Below are 19,565 nucleotides of genomic sequence, written 5' to 3'. Positions count from 1 at the left end.
ATATAACGTGTGATGTGTGGATCATTTTATTTTTTTAATAAGTGAATCGTTGATTTGAACTCATCCGAATAGATGTATGTATGATACTCTGCTGTGAGTGTTGTACTGGTACTCAACTTTAAGAATCAACAATCCGATACAAATACACTCTCATTTGTATTCAATCCAGTGGAAGTTAAAGCATCTTTTCAGGATATAACAAAAGGTGTTGAGAAAATACCACGAACACACACAAAGAAAGCATTCCCATCTTTTTATTTGTTGTGAAAGTGGTACAACCGCGTGTAGAGACGAGAGAGGGCTCTGCTCCGATTCACACGATGCGCCTCAGCTTGCAGCGTCAATAAAAAGCTGCTTGTTTACTCTCATCGACATGGAGAACCGTTTTTCTTTTACGCCGGGTTAACAGGGAACATTCACAGGTTTAGAATTGTTACGTTCACCCAGCTGCACTGCACTTTTTTTCGGTTTAAATATTAGACTTTAAACATGAAACTCGGATGCACTTCAAATATCAAGTGGGAAATAAACTCAGGGTTTGTTTTTTTCTTCTGACATACGTGCAAATGTCGCTATTAGAAAATGGAATTAGGAGTTTTAGTTAGAGTCAAATATAAAAAGTGGCATTTCAGCGTCATTGATTTTGTACATTTTATGTATCTTTTTTAAACCGTTACATTTCTCAATTACAACTTTGGCCTCGCTCTGCGATGGGTCTGCAGGGTTTAAGTCAGCGCTACTTCGCTATGACCTCTGACCTTTGAGCCGCACACAGCGGCAACCAACGCTGCAAAAAAGTTCAAAAAAATGTTTCAATCACGAGTTAAGAGGTTCACCGCTCAATCACAGCAAATATGTTCCACTCGGAGCATATTAGAATTGAGCTCCCCCTGGAAAGATACTGAATATACAAAAAGAGGAAAGAGATACAAATAAAAACCCCAAAAGGCACCTCTGAATCTCCTTTGCCGTTTCTACCACATGGAGGAGGAGGGCTGAAAGGATGCTCCCTCTCTCTCTCTCTCTCTCTCTCTCTCTGGCCAGCAGGTGGCGCTCTCACCCACACGGCACTAATAAACCAAAAACTGTACACGATGAAGAAATCAAACTACATATAAAACACAAATCCCCCCTCGAGCCGAGTGAAAACCACGTGATACAGTTAACAAAACGTCGTTTAATATGATACAGAAAGTGCTAAAATCCACGAGCAAAAAGAACCAGCCATCGATGTACCGAGGAGGCGCTTTGTTTTTAAGCCTCAAAATATCCCAAAAGCTGCGATTCCTTGCAGCCCAATTTCTTTTCAGAGGGAGAAAACTGGAGCGGTCGAGGGGATGAGAAGGTTGTTAGTGTTGCCATTTGGCTATTTTTTTCATTTGCAGCTACTTCATTTAAATAGTTAATGATCAACACTTCAGCTGAAACTGCATCTGATTTGTTACAATTGTGTCGGTCTATTTTTCTTTTTCAACCCGAGCTAATCTCCTGCCTCTAAACACCATGAGTAGTGGCGCTACAGGAAGAACAGAGACCGAAAACTACTGTTGCACAAGTTGTAAATGAACCAACAAAGCGAGATGAAGCCAGATGACGTCTTTGAAACATCTTAACCGTCAGTGGGGGGGGTTTTTCTTTCATTTTTTTTTCTTACTGTCAACTTCCAATCAAATAAAAAGTGGCGGGCGGGAAGCGGCGCTCCTTTAGGAGGCCGGTTTCTTCAGATCCCGGATCTGTTTGATCAGGTAGGTCTTCTCGTCGTTGAACTGCTCGTCGTCCGTGCGGTCCTTCTGGAAGTTGCTCAGGAAGTCGATTAGTTTGGTCTGGTTCTTGAGCAGGATGTCGATGATGGGCTGCGTCTTGTTGGGGTTGGCGACAAAAACCTGAAGAGAGGAGAGAGGGGGGGGGGGCGGGGGGGTCAGACACACATTTTTACAAAGAAAGAGATTTCTACACAACGTTCTGCATTTGCCGCGTTTTTGACCTTGAACACATGGAAGGCCTCAAACTGGATGTTGGGGCTTTTGTCTCGCAGCAGATTCATCATCAGCTTGAGATTCTCGGGCTTGCTGATGTAGCGCGTCATCACCGTGAAGTTGTGTCTGTCCAACAGCAGCTCGCCCAGGAGCTGCAGGAGAGAGAGAGAGAGAGAGAGAGAGAACCAAGGCATGCATTTTTATGCTGCAACGGAATTGAATTTCTCCGATTGGGATCCATGGTGTTCGATGCTGTGCGGAGTCACACCTTCAGAGACTGCCTCTTGGTGACGTAGTTCTCAGAGTGCAGCAGCTTCTCGTAATCCCCAAACACCTGTGGTGACGTTAGACAATGCATTAAAAAAAACGGCAGACTCGCTCGAACATGTGGCCTTCACATCCGTCTTGCACTCTCCAGCACACGAGTTAAAGAATGACTCACGGCATCGTAGTGCTGCTCGAGGTATTCGGCCACGAGCACCTTGTGTCTCGTCAGGAGATCCTGCGAAAAGACGGGGAACGTTTGTTACAAACTAAAGATCAAATTAAAGAGTGCAACGTTGCAAAAGAACAGTAGGACCCGAGGCACCTTGAAGGTGGCGAAGGCGTCGGAGGCGATGTCGAAGGTGGACATCTCCACGTAGTGGAAGAAGCTGTTGAAGTGATCCGACTGCAGGACGACCTTGGCGAGCGGCTCGTGGCGGATGCACTCCCTCAGCATGATGCCGCAGTTCAAAGCCACCTGGGGAGTCTCGTACCTTCCGCCGCAGGGGACAATCATTTGTGTCACCTCTCGGCAAGCCTTCCCACTCTGTGGAACACGTACCGGTGTGTGTGTGTGTGTGTGTGTCTCACCCTTTCAGCAGTATGAAGAGGACCTCTTGGTGGGAGCAGAAGTATTCCACGGTGGGGCTCCGCGTCCCGATCTGCCGCCTCAGAATGTTGTTGAAGATCTGACACACGTCCTTCTTCCCCTGGACAGGCACAAAGTAGACGCGTGACCCTCTAGCGCCCGCTGCAGCTTCTCCTCCCCCCCCCTCACCGCTGCCAGCCACCCCGGCTCTCCTCACCTCGAAGTCGATGACCTGCAGGTTCTCCACCAGCGACAGCAGCAGGCCGCTGTTGTACAGCTCCTGGGCCAGCTGGGCCACCGTCTCCGTGTGAGGCTCCTTGTCGTTGCTGCCGTACAGGATCTCCTTCATGGACACCAGACACTTCGACACCTCCTCAGACGCCTGGGGGGGGGTTCAAAAACAGACATTAAAGATGACAAGTGAGGATGGCAGTGAGGTGTCAGGAGAGGACGGGCCCTTCTCTACCTTGTCGGTCTTCTTGTCCTGTTTGACCAGAATGGCGAGGTTGTCCTTCAGCGTCCTGACGATGTCCGCCGGACTCTTGTGGGATTTACCAAACAGCGGCATGGTGGACGGACACACTCGCCTCAGGGACCTGGACCACAACACACACACACACACAGGGCACATAAAAGGGAGCGCTCAATGACACGTTGGATGCACGGTCTGGAGATGGATCAACGACTCGCGAAGTGAAGGGGTCTAATCGAAGGGGAAGCGTTCCCACGAGAAGCAGGGAGAAGGTTTGGGGGCCATGTGACCGTGAGCTTTTGAATGAGGCAGCAGTGACCGGCTCAGGAAGGAGGAGGCGGCGAGCTCGTGACTGCTAATCCTCGCCCTCCCTCTTAAATCCAACTCCTTCCTCTCTCCATCCACCTCTGCTGCCACTCCCCCTTCCCTCCGAAAGAGACTCGCCCGCCGGTGCCTTTAACAATATGCATTCAGCGGCTGTAACTCACGTTATTATCGGGTGACGCCGTGCCTCCGGCGGCCACCGTCAATATTTGTCAAAGGATAAGCGAGCAAACTCCCCTGCTTTCTGATCCAACAACGTTGCGCGTGAGGTGGAATATTTCCACTCTGTCCTCCGGGCCTTGTGGCTGCAGCTGTATGTTAAAAGGGACCCGACAGTCAGAAAGAGTCGGGGGAAAACTGTGCAGCCTGCGTGTCCCCTCGCGGCCTGCCCCAGACTGACTCAACGTTATGTAAAGGAATTCCACTGGTGCACACAGCTCTCTTTTAGGTACAATCTAATCTATTCAGATGGAATTATGAAGGACTATAGGGGCCTGAAATAAGGAAATACAGACTGAAGCTATAAGGTTGCTCTAGATACAAGCAGGAATCACCCTCAGAAGATTCATGCTTTGTTGATTCATCATAACCACAAGCCAAAATGACCATCGGCAGAGTTTGAGACAACTTTAAATTGCCTTCTTTTCTGTCCGAAATACAAAGACACTCAGATTAATGTCACATAGGACACCGAGAGCTTCAAACTAAAGAACGACCAATATTTAACACCCATTTTTCTATGGATTGACTACCATATTAATCAATGAATTGCTTCATGCAAACACAAAAATCCAGCATATACCCAGGCCCGAGAATAAGAACATAAAAGAAAAACCCTACAAATGGTCTGCGGGTAGTCGCACTGGTAGCCGGTGGTTTCGATGACTAATCAGAGTCATTCCAGTGGAGCAGGAAAGTTCTCTTCACACCTACATGTCAGTCCGTTCTTCACAACAACAATCGGGGGCAGATCCAGGCTCGTGCTAGAAACAGGTTTCAAGGACTCCTCGCACATTCATGAACGCTTTTAGCGGCTTTGGTTTGCGTCAGTGTCTGCTCCTCTGAAAAGTCACTCAGCTTAAAACCAAACCAAATCGAATACAAGTCCAAACTGTTCCGTTTAAAAAAAAAATATTTTTTTTTTCCAAACATCCTGGTTTGTTCGAAATTCTAGTTTGAATAGGCAGCTTTGCTACGGTGCCACAAGGGGTCACAGAAGGGGTCATCTTCGACAAGAAGGTTGTCCTCTCCAAGGGCACCAGGAGAGGAACGCTCCCTGAAAAAGCACAAACACCAGCTCGGGCCCGTTTCCTGAGATTAGTAATGATTTGGAGGAAAAATGAAATCATCCCTTTTTTCAAACTTCAGCTACTGTCCCCACGCAGCAGACTACGGACGCGGGTGCCTGCCTGCATTTGATCCACTTCGCTGCCGTTTAGACACACAGGAGATTCAGTTACAGCTCTTTGCTATTGGATGTGTCAGAGCTGCACGTACACCTGCTGCACGTCCACCTGCTTAGATAAACAGTGTCATGGCTGAGTGAGGAACAGTCTTGTGTAACCCGAACTAAACAGATGCAGGCAAGAAGGGTTCATTCGTTGTTATTGCTTATTGGTAATTAAATGCAAAAAGGATCAACAAGGGTTCATATATTATTTCAGGTATCAATATAGGTGTGCTTTATAAATCTTAGCATAGCAGATTTATCAATGCTAAAGCATGAATGGCAACTCTCTGGGGATCAGTTAACTTGATTGATGAATTGAGCATTAAATGGTGTTTGACAGGTCTTATTATGAAAAGCGTTACCGGAAGCTGCAATGTTTTTGTTCTCGCCGGCGTGACGCTGGCCGTCTAAAGTAACATAGCGAGGAGGGAGAAAAAACAAAGACAAAAACACGCACTGCGTTTGTGCTGCTGAAGAATTAAAGATCCCGAGAAACACAACGTTGGAGGAAATATAGCGTACAAACAAGACGCATTAACAGTCCCAGACAACGTGATTTAACGAGGCTACACCCCTCTCGCCTCCGGCTAAACTCCCTTTTTTGTTTGACAGATTCGCAGAGCTAATCTCAACTGCCCTGCGCTATGTCAAAAAAACAGCTGCTACGACGGGCACCGCAGAGGTGTCACTTAATAGCACAACACACATTTGAGCCCGAACGAAGTTGCGAAGACTGTCAAGGGCGATACCGTCGCTCCGTAAAGGTGACTCGAGAGCTGCTGCTCTTCGGCAGTGGGAGCTACAAACGGTACCTACAGCGGGAGGGTGTTTGGTGGGGTATCCTTCAATGTCTGGACCGCTTCTGTCCCGGTTCGCAGCGCAGCCGAGCCTCTCCGACAGGCTTTAGTAGTCAGGCCAGGGCTGTTTGTCAGCCGGAGAGTCCGTTAAAAATGTGAGCGATACAATTCAGAATGTGCGGAATCTGTTAAGAAGCCAGTGCGAAATTCCATCTGGTCGCTTTCCAGTCAACTGTAAAGCAGGCACGAACGAAGCTAACGATTTCCGGCGTAAGCCTTCGTAATAAACGCTGCAAGGACGGTCCACGGTTTAAACTAACGGACCAACAAAGGAACGATGAGGGTTCAATTAAAATGGGAACTGTTAAAAGTAGAAATGCCACCTATATTTATGAATATAACGGAGACAGCTCTCTATTTTTACTATATTTCTGTCGCGCACACACATTTGCTTTATAGAGTAAATTACGTCACTTCCGATAGGAGTCCGACTCCCGCATGCTAACTTTATATATCTGTATCTTTCCAGCCACGGCGGAGTCTCGTTCTCATCCTCTCACATCAAGTCCTTCTATCCTGATTGCCTCAAATATTATCATAAAATGTAGTGCGATGTTATCTATTTAAGATGATTTGCTTCTTTTAAATTACTGAGATGGATAACTTCAGGAGAAAAGAGGCTGAAGGTCGGATGTTGTACATGTTGGAATGCACCCCAGGACAGTTTGACAGTCTAACTGGAAAAAGCCCATTGGAGGTATATCACGTGGTTAACATTGCACATTAGATCAAAATACATATTTTATAAAATAATCAATATATCCATGTATGTATGTCGAATTATAATACTACTAAAACCATTACAAACTGTTGAAACATTTGACTAATGCCATTTATTAGTGTTTGTAAAAGCATACATGTCTCACACTGGTCAAATTCTGGGGTTTTCCAAGAAACAAATGGCATTGCCAAATGTAAAATAAAATAGATTAAATTCCAATTAAAAAGGCAAAATCCCTTAGAGGAAACCATCTCAGACTTTATTAAAGCTGCTTTTCATTTTACATACAATTGAGAATTACATATTTACAAATATACACAGATATCTCTCATTATAATATATTTATATCAACACCATACTCAGTAGATACAATAGGAAAATAAAGACAGTGGTTGCTGCAATGTGCTGCATAAAAAGAAAATATATAACCCTTCTCATCTCTCCAGCCTCCAAGTCAAAAAGTAAAAAACAATCAGTAAGCTTTATTGTGTGATCATGACAGAACACTGACGTTTGGTGCCCGAGTCCGCTCCCAGGAGGGCAGAAAGTCTCACAACATACAACGTTGCCTGGTAAAAAAAATACTTTCCTTGTCCTGGGCTTTGACAAGAGAGGTTCACGGGGAACATGCCACAGAGAGACCAGGAGACTCACATAAACCACGATCCTCTTCACAATGTACAGGCTCTCAAGGAAAACAAGGTGAGCTACAGAGGACACATCTGTACAAGTGTAACATACATTTTCTCCGTCTCCCCCGGCTCGTTTACTCTCTGGTTTAGCTCGCAGTTGGAGAGGCCCGTAAGCATCCTTTTTTTTTGGGAGGGAGAATAATCTTTTTTCATAGGGAGGACATTCGTGGCTTCGAGTGAGAAAGGTCATCGTCAGAGCTGTGTGTAACCAAATCACAGCGGTGATATACACTGGAGGACTAATACAACCCAAGAGGCGGTGGTGGTTTGAATGCCACACCATGCATCACTCTTCTCTCCGTTTCATCGAGTCTTACACCTAAAAGGAAAGTACTCCCAACCCGCGTCACCCTTCTTAGTGATGATCCTCCACATCATGGATTGAGCAAGGAAACACTGCTGTGGGGCGGCTGGTGCAAACATGTTTGTGAAAGGGCCGGGCCGCCGGTGAGCGCCGCCCGTGGAGAAGTGGCGACCGTCACATGGCCGAGCGGGGCCGGGAGCGGGGGGGGGGGGGGGGGGAGGGGACAGAGAAGGCTTTTGTCGCAGCAAACCAAACACAGGTGAGCGCGGCAGACGTGACACAGAAAGAAGAAAAAAACTGGATTCATGTGCAGATTGTTAAAGCTTTCTGTGAAGGTGTGTGTGTGTGTGTGTGTGTGTGGGGGGGGGGGGGTGTAAGTTAACTTGTTGGACATAATTCCAGCAGCTAAATGCATTAGGGTGACATACAATAGTTGGATTTGTTCTGAAGCACGCGCACACACACACACACACACAAAAGGGCGTTAGGTCGACGGGAGCAGACCTGCCCACCAACGCAACGTCTCGGGCTTCCTGAGAGGGGAAATCCAGAGCAGTTTAGAGAGCAAATCTGTCTATCGCTCTTGAAAAAAAAGAACAAAAAGACAAAGAATAGGTCCAGAGGTTGTGGCAAAGCTGCCCGCTTGCCATGTGAGTGGTTTGACTTCTGACCACCAGGTGGAGCTGTGGGTGACATTCACCTGAACACCACAATTCCAGCCGGGAAGCCCTGATCAGATGCCCTCAAAGCGTTTTTTTCCCGTTGCAGAAGGCCGCCACATTTCACAGTGTACGATTAATGTCCGACACCACAAGTATTGTGTGAAATACCAGCCTGGTCGTATCTGTGGACCGTGATGTCATCAACTTTGAGGGTTCTGTTTGAGTGAGGATGTTCTTCAAATCGGTCCATTTTAAATGCTACATTATAACAAGATTGAAATATTCTGGACATTTAAAAATAATCTAAGGCGAGAGTTTAAAACTGCTCGCCGGAAATTAGATAAAAAGTCAGATAAAACTGCTGGAATCCTGAGATGCGGTGATATTTCAGGTTGGTTTTTGTTGGACTGTGACATGACCGTTCTGTGTGATGGAAGCGTGTCAATCCGTCCTCCCGTCATCTTTGGGGTTTTATTCCACATGCAAGATGTTTCCGGCTCACGGTTTGATGTCGGAGAAGCTGGTGTAGGTCTCGCTGCAGCTGGAAGAAGTGCTGAGGTTCCCCGAGACGCTGCCGTCTGCGGGACAAACAACAGCGGTGTTTGAAGAGCACACGGAGGCTTTGAGGAAAAGAAAAGGCTTTAGGATACGGGGCCTCTATGAAGCAAACAACGAAGCACGTGGGCAGAATACCTGAGCTGCTGAGCGACTGGGACGACTTGGACTCGGAGATGAGGCTGAGGAGGTTCGCTGCTGCCACCCAGCCCTCCTGACTGCTGCGGAGGTTCCTCACGAACCTGCACAGGGTTGAACAAGCAGCAGTTGTTACCCAGAGGTGTTGCTGCTTATTGCACATAATCATTTAAGGATTTAGGGTGAAACTAATGGGGCCCTTTAATATTCAAACAGATTCTTTGGACTGGAGAAAAGCAGATGTTTACCACTGTCCCTCCTCTCCTTCTCTGATTAGCTGCACCACGTCTCCACTCTTGACAGACAGCTCCTGAGGTCCCGCCTTCTCGCAGTCCGCTACCACCGTATATTTCCCTGGAGCCTTAGGGTTCAAAGGTCAACAAAGGCAATCGTTTAGTGGTGGCAGAAAGGAATGTGGTAAAAAGAGACGTTTTCAGATTGAGGCTCACCAGCTTCCTCCCCACTTCGTCCTCGGGGTCAGAGTTCATGGGGTCCTCGCTGCTAGAGTACCCTTCATTCTCTTCTGTGGCATCCACCGAGAGAGACGCCTTGTTCCAGCCTGCATTTGAGGAGATAAGTGGAACACTGAGGCACGGGAAGCAATATACGGTGATGCTGAGAGTGACTCTGCAGAGTGGATAGTTGTGATTAGAATATGAGTGAGAGCGATGTTTTCTGGAAATGAGAGTCCCAGTTACACGTACAAACCACACCATCTACTCCAGGAAATCAGATCAAATCACGTTGTTCTGACGAATCAATACATTTACACACAGACTCAAAGTTCAAATCAAACTGCAAATTCCAGAGAACATCGATGGAGAAACACAAACCAGAGCGAAATCAAGATTCACGATCAGAAGACTGCTGAGAATCGAACGGATTGATTTCAAAGCTCCTGGCGCTGGAAAATAAGTTCTGATTCTCATTGTTCACGCAGCACAACCTCAAACCGTAAAACACCCAACAGCAGAGGAAGAGAGTGATCCATTGGGGGCAGAGTAGGTGGCTTGCAGAAAACTGTGCTTTTTAGCCTTGAAGTGAGACTTAAAATGTTATATTTGGATTAGCTGAGAGCAGACTTCCACCATCTAGGGCCTAATGAAAGACATGACTCAATGCAAGGCTAAAAGAAGGGAAGGTGGATACTTTGCCCCACTTTACCTGCAGTTAAAAACCAGCCGTGTCCACCACAAACCACACCAAACCCCTCAGAGCGGCTGTGTACCTGCCCGCTTGTTCTGTAACAGACTAGAAGCCCTCATCCATCGGACTCTGCTCAGAGTGACATGGGGAGCCGGCTCTACAGACGGGGGGGGGGGGGGAAGACAGCCAGCGAGTCGGTGAGACAGGTCGTCCCGCAGACAGACAGCTGGGTTAGCGGCATGGACGGGGAGAGAGACCTCCAGTGGTGAACCTGATCCGCATCGCTGCCATCTGACGTACGCAATCAATTTACCTTCTCTTGGGTTTCTAGTCCGTGTGCTACGCCGAGCAAGAACCCAATGCTCCCCCAAAAAAATCTAATTCAGTGATTATTACTTTGACCTGTGAAAAAAGTAATGTTATGCACAAGGTAACTGTGGTGTTCACGGGCCCAAACAAACTTCAAGGTCCTGCATATTCCCCCCTCTGAACACATGTACACTACTGGGATGGTAAATGCAGGGCGAAAGCCAGCTTCTACGGCCGGATTAGTGTTCGGTGTCACTCCGTATCCAGTGTCACGCTCTAGTGTCTAGTGATGGAAGGATGAATGACAGGCTCCAGTGTTAGATGGGCCCGGTAGATATATCGGACGACGATGTACCTTTGAGCCCAAACGGCGTGGGGTCACTCTTGACCAAGTGGCGTTTGGAGGCGTGCTCGGGGCTCAGAGCCGAGCCTGGCCACACAGGCAGAAACCAGCGAAGGGAGGGAACAGGAGGAAGAGGAAGAAGAAGAAGAGAACGAAGCAAGAAAACAACACTCGTTAACGGTCTTGTACATGTTGTGACCTCCAGTCTTTGGTGAAAGACACCGAATCTGCCTTCTGTAAGTCTGGTGTTTTTTTTTACAGCAGTAGCAATGTCAGACTTTCACCACCAGGAGGATGCAACATATCAACTAGATTCACCAGTTCACCTCATAGTGGTATTATAAGGTGATGGTTCACATTCACTCAATAACACAGCACATGTACGCACTGTTGTTATTATAAAACTGATGATAACTATACTGGCAGAAGGGGAAACACTGTCAGTAACACTGTTGCTTAAATTAAGGCTTATGAATAAAACTTTTCACTTGTTAAAATCCTCTCTGGGTCTGCCAACGTTACCTTTCGGACTCTTCAGATTGCTGAAGCCCTGCAAAGTAAAACGCTTTTTAGCCACTGAAGACCTGTCAGTGGTGGGACTGGTCACTGGTTCATCTGGAAATAATGGTTTGAAATGGAGGAAGAGGAAAAATAAAGATTTCGCCCCCCCGCCCCAAATAAAAAGAATAACAACCGAGAGTTAGAGACAGAAGGAGGAGCCGTGAAGATGAGGGTGAAAAAGAAAAGGAAGATCAGTGAGTTCACTTTGAAGCTCTGAGGGGCATCTCAGCTGACTTATTCATTTCATCTCTACCTGTGAGCGTTTATCAAACATTCACCTTTGTGTTTCGGTGAAGACGGGGAGTCAGACGCCGAGCTCGTCTCCGCCTTCTTCTCCTCTTGCTTCTTGGGATTTTTCTGTCCACTGCTACGAAACGGACTGCGGGCGAGGAGGAGCAAACGTGAAAACAAATAAAAAAAGGCCTCTGACCCGTGGGGGCTCCTTCTGAGGCGCGATATTTATACAAGACTTCAACCCCACCTGAGGGAGATGGAGGTGCTGTTGCTGGTGGGACTCGGGAAAACGGAGTCAGAGCTCTTCTGCTGACTGGCATCTGAAACATGAGGCACTGTTGAAACCGGTTACGTTGAAAAAAAAAAAAAAAAAAAGACAACAGGGACGAAGAAACGCAAAAAAGGAAGGTCTGCGCGGCCGTGTTACGATACCTCTGAAGGCTTTGAGCTGCTGGGTCAGAACTTTGCGGATCTCATTCACCCACAATGTTTTGATCTCCGCCGTCGGAGCCTGTATTGAGAAAAAAAAAAAAACGATTACGCGGCATTAACAGCGTGTTCGGTTCCTTCTCCGCCTATCGGAGCGCCGAGGCCGACTGAGCTCACCTGGACTATGAAGACTTCGTCTCTGGAGTTGCACCAAACCTCGAACTTCTTGTTGTCCCCTTTGGCGCTCTCTGTGATGCCCACCGCGGTCATCTGAGAGGGGAACGAAGGTACAAAGTCAGCCCAGTAAAAAAAAACAACAACAACAACAACCAAAAAAAAACAGATCGCCGTCAGCTCACACTGAGGGAGTGCTTGAAGCTGTAAGACGGCGCCTTCTCGTAGCCCTCGCCGTTCTCTTCCCTCCTCTTGCAGAAGAGCAGCGCCTTCTGGTGCAGGAACAGGTGCCGCTGCATGGGCTTGAAGCGGGCCAGGTCTTTGACCTTGGCGTGACCTTTTTTGTGCTCCGTCCACACGCTGAAGGAGCCCTGCATCAGCAGGCGGCCCAGATCCGACAGGTTACCCTGAAAATTGGGGGGGGGGGGGACAAGACAGGACAGGAGTTTTATTCGCTGCCCTCGTGCACCGAGAGGCCGCTCGGGATCAACGAAGCCGCCGCCGCAGACCTCGTATCCCGTGATGGCGATCAGGTGCATGGAGTCGTTGACGGCCTTCAAGATCCCCAGGATGGAGGAGAGCGCTTCCTGTAGGTCATCGCATCCGTCGCATCCCTTGCTGTACTTCAACATCTCCTGCGAACACACGGCGAAGAGTGGGAAATACAGCGAGACCGAAATAAACCCAGGTGGTTCCACGGGGGAAAGCTGCACAGCTCACCTTCAGCAGCAGCTGGTACTTTGTTATTCTCTGGACGGGTTTGAGGAGGTAGGAGTCCAAGCCAAGTTTATGTTCCAGCTTCTTCTGGCACTCCTGGTTCACAAAGACATCCACCCACGAGGATGCTTGAGAGTTCATCGCTCTTAAAGGCCACACGGGAAGCAAGGGAGTACGAGGCGATGGGTTACCTGGAAGAAGGCACAGTCGGAGCACTGTCTCCACAAGCTCTCAGAGCGCGGTTTATTCTGGCAGTACGCCTCGTAGATCTGCAGGTCCTTCATCTACAGGGAGACGTTGAATGAGGTCATTGATTTGACTTTTTAAGATAAATGTATATTTTTCTTTAATTGGCTCGTTATGCGTCTGCTTACTCGCTCTAAAAAGCAGCGGCCGACCAGTTCTGGGCAGTCGGTGTAGGCTTCAAGCTCTTTTAGAAACGTCCTGCAGCAAACATGGAGGTTTAGAGTGCAGCTCTACTTTCACATCTGTATAGTTATCGAGAACCGGAAGGTAGCAGCTTAGCTTAGCATAAGTACGTGACGAGTGGGCCGGGGAGAGTACCTCTTATGAAACTGGTGGATTTCAGACATGTTGCCAAAGAGGACGACCTTCTTGCTCAGCAGCGTGCTGGGGATGAGGTGAGCCATGGCTGGGTTGTCCATCTCAGCCGCGTAGCCCTGGAGAGGAATATTAAATCTGTTCAAATGCGTCACCCAGTACCAACTTACCTAACAGCAGTCCTTGTGACCAACACTCACCTCCAGCACACACAGCAGCTCCTCCACATACGCTCTCTCCGTCTCCAGCAGCTCATTCATCACGTGGCTGCAACACACCGAAACAGAACCTTCCGTCATGACGTCACCGCCGCTTTCCTCGACTACGGCTCCGAGGATGACCTTTAAATCGCCCCCTTCCCCCTCCACTTACCGCCGAAGCACTGCCAGGTTTTCCTCCTCCTCTGACAGAGAAGCATGTCTGGTGCCACCGTTATGTACGGGAGACTCCACCTGTACGCACATTCACACGTAGTGTTAAACATCTCTGATCATGCTCAATGAAGGAGAATCAAACTCAATTTTGGTTTAAATGTTGACTGCCAATAAAATTGATTCATAGTTGTACAGTTACCTTTTTGAGGAGGGAATTATCTGCAGAGTATCTTCTCTCTTTCCTCTCTTGATCTGAAGAACAGAGGGGAAAAAAAACTGGTCAGGTCAGGAGATTTGAAGATTAAGTCGTCTTCGTCAGTCGATCTATCGATCCAGGCTTACTGGGCGAGGAGAGCGGAGACTTCACTTCAGGTCTTGGGGCCACTGGCTGGACCGGTCTGGTCTGTTTGGCGGCGAGTTTCTTCAGGCTGACGCGTCTCTTCTCAAACATCTCCTGTACTGAGCTTTGCTTCTGGAAAACCCTCTCCACCTGGTCCTAAACGAGCCGGAACACCATCGCTGTTATTGCATCCAACTCAAAAAACAGAAACAGAATTTCTTCTGTCAAATCCACGTCCTACCGACCCTGAGCTGAGCTGTGAGCACCGCTTCATACTGGCAGCAGATGGCGCCGCAGTCGGCGATGGCGTGTAGCGGCGCCGTGTCCAGGTATCGCTCCAGCTCTTGCAGGGCCGCTTCGGCCCCATCCTGAGACTGGCAGCGGTCCACTGGCTGACTGGCCAGCAGGAAGATGCCCTCCTCGCACCACCGCGACGCCTAGGAGGAAAACATTTGTAGGCGTTATGGACCACGACGTCTGGAACAAACACCTCCTTTTGTAACCCAAGAAAAAAAGGAGGATCTCAACCACACGCCTACCTTCTCCAGAGCGTGGTGGAGCTCCATCGCCCTGAGCAGGAGGTCCTTCTTACTCCTCATCGTGGAGCTGATCTCCTCGCACACTCCTCGCAGCTCGCTGCACTTTGGCCTGATTGAGTCCTCTGCGTAGTGGGAGTTGTCGATCAGCCGGTCCCCATCACGCGCAAGAGACAGGGCGCGGTCCAGCGCGTCCTGTTGAGACACATCAACGACGCGCCGTCCTTAATATAAATCTCCTTATATATGTCCTTCTCTGCCCTCTCCGTCTAAGTAGTGGGTTCATTATGGAGCTGGATGGAGGGGGACACGCACTTTGACCAAATCAATCAACCCCTTATGTATCTCATGTGGAGCTCGTGCAGCGAGTGGGGGATGGGTACAGGGCTTCACATTGATTACATCATTGGCCATATGGCTTCGAGGATGCATCCACGGTGAAAGTGTTGAGCATTTGCTGTGTGATGAATCATGGCAGTGTGTGCGTGTCTTACACATGCTTTGTCCTCCTGTCCGCTGAGCTCCCGGAGGACGTGCTCGGCGTGGGCGGGGCTTACGCTGACCTCCGAGAACCCGGCCAGCCGCTCTGACGTCACATCGAGCTGGGCGCGCACCTACAAAAAAACACGCACGCCGTTAACACGTCGCCGCCGAGCTGTCCAGAGCCACGCCCCCCCCCCCCCCCCCAAGGAATTCAACCCACTTCACGGAAGTGCTGTTCAAAATGGCGCAGCTGCAGACACTGCTCCAACTTGGTGCGGTGACGCTCCCAGAAATCGTCAAACGCCGTCTCCGTTTCGTCCAGCTGACCCAGGAGTCTGAGAGGGAGGAAGAGAGGGCAGGATTCACAGATTTGTTCGGGGACGACTCCGTCCGTTGCTACGGTTTGCATTCGGCTCTTCATCCCTTCATACCTCTGTACGGTAGCGAGGTTTTCCAGTTCATCGTTGGTCATGCCGTATTCGGGGTCTGTCTGTAGAGGCTCGTTTATACACTCCAACAGGCGTCCCCCTTGGGACAGAGCTACCTGCAGGTCCTCCTGAAAATCAGACAAATCATTTTTAACACTCAACAATGACTCCTCTCCCCCCCCCCCAAACCGGCACGCCTTGGAAAAGACACAAAGGCATTAGTGACCTTCATGTTATCCTTCTTCAGGGTGTGTGCGTGCAGCAGGTTGGTGGTTGCCTCGGCATCGTTGGGCAGTTCTGTCTCGGCGAGCTCCGTGCCGAACGCCTGCAGGGTCTGCGCCGTGGTCTTCACCATGAGGGCGAACGCCTCGATCGCCTGCGGAGGGAGACGCTCAGGTCGCAGTGCAACACGACGCAATGGTACCTGCGAAAAGGAAACGTGGCGTGTACGTACAGTGCGGTGCGAAATCCAGCTCTCGTGGCGGTATTCCTGCGTTCCTCCCAGCTCGGTGGTCAGCTGTCCCGGGTCGATGTAGGCATGGAGCTCAGTCACCGAACTCAGCATCACCACCTGATAAAACAAAACACGACCGGCTCAATGCATGGAGAGTTATGCGTTAAAAACGCAACCCAGCGTAACTTAACATAAAGAATGAGAGATGCAGGCGAGTCACACCTTCATCTTGAACTCATCCTTGTTGTACTTGAACAGGAAGTCTGACAGAGTCCGCTGGAGCAAAGTAGTGGGACGTAACACCAGAACCAAGTGTAAGTTCCCTGAAAATGAACCCTGAGGGAGGAAAAAACAAGAGGATGTTCACTTTTTTAGCAACCAAGCATGTTTATCATCCAATAAAATAGGAAATCAGGTATAGAAATAGGGAAAGTGTGACGCATCAATTGATATTTTGAGATTCTGACATTTTTTTCTATAGTTAGAGATAAAGATGCCATTTAGATATGATCAACATCTAAAATAAACTGTTTTTAGCAAAGCAGTTCTCTTTAGTTTGGGGGGCAACATATCAAGTTCAGTATCGCTGGAGAGGCTTAAAGCTTTAGACCAGCTGTCCCTCGGCTGCAACCGGGAACCATGAAGAGGTTTTTATTTCCCTGTAATTCAATATCCACTAAATCTCCTACATTGCCTCCCAGTTGCAACCCTTCATCGAACAAGCTGTTACAAGGTAAATCAGTCCTGTGGCTTTGGGAGTAACCACAGCTTGTGGGCTCTCCACCTCCGTACCGACAGGTTAAAAGCGTAGAATTGCCTTTACACAGGCAGCAGCCCGAGAGGCCACTCAGCCGAAGGGTTATATTGCTTATGACTTCCTCCTGTGGATTGCCCCTGTTAAGCAACAAAAATCAATGTGCGGTGACATGCTAACAGACAGACACACAGAGGACTAGAGGCAAGCTGAGAGATGTGTGACAAGCTTATTAAATCTTCAGCAGTTGCATGAATAAAAGCGGGGAAGACAAAGAGTGAGGATATTGTGGAAAACACTTTAAATAATTCCTGGACCTGTTGGATCACCGCCCAATCAAACACCATCCTGCTTGTGGCTGCGGTGTGTACTGAGCTGCTAACGCAAACAACCTGCTACTTTTAAGCATTTAAAGGCATGCATGAGTGAGGGAACATACTAACTGGCGCCTTCAATCTCTACGAGTCGCCGCCGCCGACAGCCTGCATCCATTGTCGTCGACATTCATCAGAATCACAGAGAACATCGACAGAATATTTTACATGGCTGCATTTCAGTCTGCAAGCAGGCCTTCGCTCACACAGAGGTGCACTTACATCACAGCCATGAAATTCCTGCATGGCGTTACCACGGAAACCGCTCTCGTCGGGAAAGCGCGCGGACCGAGATGCAGTACACGAAGGAACTCAACGAGCGAGAGAGCGATGATACAGATAGACAGTGTGTGTGTGTGTGTGTGTGTGTGTGTGAGAGAGCGGGAGTAACTGATGTCAGTGTGTTTGAGTGTGTCTTTTAAAAAGAGTGCTGCTACTCATTTATTTTTGGCCCATACACAATTCCGCGCACACTCACACACACTCTGCGCCTGCTGTGATGCTGATGAAAGACAAACCAGGTTGGAAAATTCAACGCTCGTTCTGCCTGGGTTCCTCTCTCCTTTTTACCAAAAAACGAGAGCAAATATTAACAACACTTGCGGATGACAAGGTGTGGGAAAGATGCAAAATAACTTTGAATTAGATTCATGTTCTACCAGAAAAAAACCAGACAAACTCAACAAGCAACACGCATGTAATTGGAACCCATTAAATTCAATAAACCCTGAGAGGTCGCGGTTTAATTTGTGCCTCTGCATTACCATGATAATACACAATCTGCTGGCAGCATCCCCCCTGACAGATGAACGCAGACATGCTAATGTGCACACACGTCCCCTGGACACAGAGAACGTTAAAGCGAGGCACACTTCTCACAGATAAAGGGCGCACATAAATAAATGATTAGGATTAGAATATCATTTTCCGTTGACCAGGGTGATTTATATGCTTCTGGTGAGGAAAAGCACTCCCGGCGTGTCCACTAACGATATCCACACTGTCCCCCTGGGAGTTGGCCCTCCCAATCCGCTCCAACCCCCTCCGTCTGCATCTCTGCTTTTGGCCAGGAGACGTGTCCAGGCTATAGGACAAAGAGTGACCAGGGAGGATGCGGTTAGAAAAGTGTTCACGCCTCTTCTCTGCACCAGCTGATCTTCATTTTCCTGCAAAAGCATGTGGATTCAGCCTGTTCCATTTGGATCTACAATAACAGTTCACTATAAACCAGAGGTCAAGGTTCATCCACAGTTGTATCTACCACTGTAGCACATCATTTTATCGGGAACTTCTGGTGCTGCTGGTCTTACAAACAACCCAATGCTGCCCACTCCTCCTCCTCTTCTTTCTTTCCTGGGGGACAAGCAGCAAATGACAGCAAGTGACCTTGAACGTCCTTGAGTCTCAGTCTCACGGGGAGATGCACGACCTTCATCCTGCAGTAAAGCTAAAGTGTGATTGGCTGGTGGGCAGAGTAGGCGGGACCATGCAAGTCACCTGCTCCTTCAGGCCGAGTTATAACAATCCTGCTCACAATAAACAGGTTTAAATCTGAAACCACTGGTGTATCTTTTTGAATGACTTATTTTAAAGGTCTAATGACCAAATAAGGACCTTACTTTACGGATCAAAGTCTAGATTTAGGAGCATAGATCATTCCATCGAGTGCAACATTTATTTACGAGTTTGCTGAAACAAAACAGCTACAGTATTGTGGCATCAAAAACCAACTAAAGCAATCACTTTACTAGGTTTCCTCTCAACAAAAGACCTCTAGCCTGTGTTTAATAAAATAAATAAGCTGTAGAAATCACTTCTAATTTAATAACTGCTAACAGATGAGACAAACAGCAGCCTCAACAAAAGCCTGAACATTTCAAAAACAACACCCAAAACACAAGATACAGAGTTCCCATCGCTACCCAAGTGTTGCCTGGTAAAGGAAGCGTGAGATGACTGAAAGACCTGCTTCTCCACACGGATTTTATCTTTGCTATTATGCTTGTGTTGCCCTAGTTTTATTGTCTGATCAAACAAACAAGATAACCGGTTAACTAACCTAAACAGTTATTCTTTCCCATTAAAAAAAATGTTTGCATGGGTTTGAGTTTGTTTCGCATGAATCCAAATGGATTCAAACTGATTTATTGGCTTCCTGCTGTCAGAGCAACCCTACAGTCTGTTAACGCCCCTCCAAAGACATGGATCGGGCCAATGGACTGCAGTATGATAATAGACAGGACTGGACCATTGGGATTGGTGGGGGGGAGGGTGGGGGTCTTTAGTGTGCAGATGTGTGCAGGTTAAACTGACTTGGTGGAGTAATTATAAAGGGAGGCGCTTC

The 19,565-nt window shown here is 48.2% G+C and overlaps 2 protein-coding genes across 7 annotated transcripts in view; both read right to left on the bottom strand.

Moving 5' to 3' along the window:
• Positions 1-238: 238 nt before the first annotated feature.
• cab39l (calcium binding protein 39-like) lies at positions 239-6,157 on the bottom strand. Its single transcript, XM_037479757.2, has 9 exons — positions 5,892-6,157; positions 3,296-3,425; positions 3,047-3,211; positions 2,832-2,950; positions 2,566-2,734; positions 2,419-2,478; positions 2,245-2,310; positions 1,985-2,128; positions 239-1,883 (listed from the first exon to the last, which is right to left on the bottom strand). Exons 2-9 carry the CDS (start codon positions 3,395-3,397, stop codon positions 1,704-1,706), a joined length of 1,005 nt encoding a protein of 334 aa, XP_037335654.1. The 5' UTR covers positions 3,398-3,425; positions 5,892-6,157; the 3' UTR covers positions 239-1,703.
• A 729-nt stretch (positions 6,158-6,886) lies between these two features.
• The window catches only part of mcf2la (mcf.2 cell line derived transforming sequence-like a), a 31,153-nt gene continuing 18,474 nt past the window's right edge, over positions 6,887-19,565 (bottom strand). For 3 of the 6 annotated variants that reach the window (XM_062561411.1, XM_062561410.1, XM_037464748.2), the window contains 28 exons: positions 16,316-16,429; positions 16,094-16,210; positions 15,866-16,015; positions 15,643-15,767; positions 15,432-15,546; positions 15,223-15,342; positions 14,732-14,923; positions 14,438-14,629; positions 14,195-14,348; positions 14,052-14,104; positions 13,851-13,930; positions 13,679-13,745; positions 13,482-13,597; positions 13,292-13,361; positions 13,109-13,201; positions 12,921-13,013; positions 12,710-12,835; positions 12,386-12,607; positions 12,204-12,296; positions 12,030-12,108; positions 11,845-11,917; positions 11,642-11,742; positions 11,325-11,417; positions 10,815-10,889; positions 9,454-9,563; positions 9,253-9,365; positions 9,005-9,108; positions 6,887-8,931 (listed from right to left, as the gene is read on the bottom strand). In XM_062561411.1, the coding sequence (XP_062417395.1) occupies positions 8,810-8,931; positions 9,005-9,108; positions 9,253-9,365; positions 9,454-9,563; positions 10,815-10,889; positions 11,325-11,417; positions 11,642-11,742; positions 11,845-11,917; positions 12,030-12,108; positions 12,204-12,296; positions 12,386-12,607; positions 12,710-12,835; positions 12,921-13,013; positions 13,109-13,201; positions 13,292-13,361; positions 13,482-13,597; positions 13,679-13,745; positions 13,851-13,930; positions 14,052-14,104; positions 14,195-14,348; positions 14,438-14,629; positions 14,732-14,923; positions 15,223-15,342; positions 15,432-15,546; positions 15,643-15,767; positions 15,866-16,015; positions 16,094-16,210; positions 16,316-16,429 (3,162 nt within the window). In that variant the 3' untranslated portion in view covers positions 6,887-8,809. The remainder of the gene's footprint in view (positions 8,932-9,004; positions 9,109-9,252; positions 9,366-9,453; positions 9,564-10,814; positions 10,890-11,324; positions 11,418-11,641; positions 11,743-11,844; positions 11,918-12,029; positions 12,109-12,203; positions 12,297-12,385; positions 12,608-12,709; positions 12,836-12,920; positions 13,014-13,108; positions 13,202-13,291; positions 13,362-13,481; positions 13,598-13,678; positions 13,746-13,850; positions 13,931-14,051; positions 14,105-14,194; positions 14,349-14,437; positions 14,630-14,731; positions 14,924-15,222; positions 15,343-15,431; positions 15,547-15,642; positions 15,768-15,865; positions 16,016-16,093; positions 16,211-16,315; positions 16,430-19,565) is intronic. The other 3 variants (XM_062561412.1, XM_062561413.1, XM_037464747.2) reach the window with 3 other exon arrangements.

This window comes from Pungitius pungitius, chromosome 3, assembly GCF_949316345.1.
Source record: "Pungitius pungitius chromosome 3, fPunPun2.1, whole genome shotgun sequence".
Taxonomy (NCBI): domain Eukaryota; kingdom Metazoa; phylum Chordata; class Actinopteri; order Perciformes; family Gasterosteidae; genus Pungitius; species Pungitius pungitius.
Note: the sequence above shows the minus strand (reverse complement) of the source record. Positions and strands in the feature narration are given on the sequence as shown.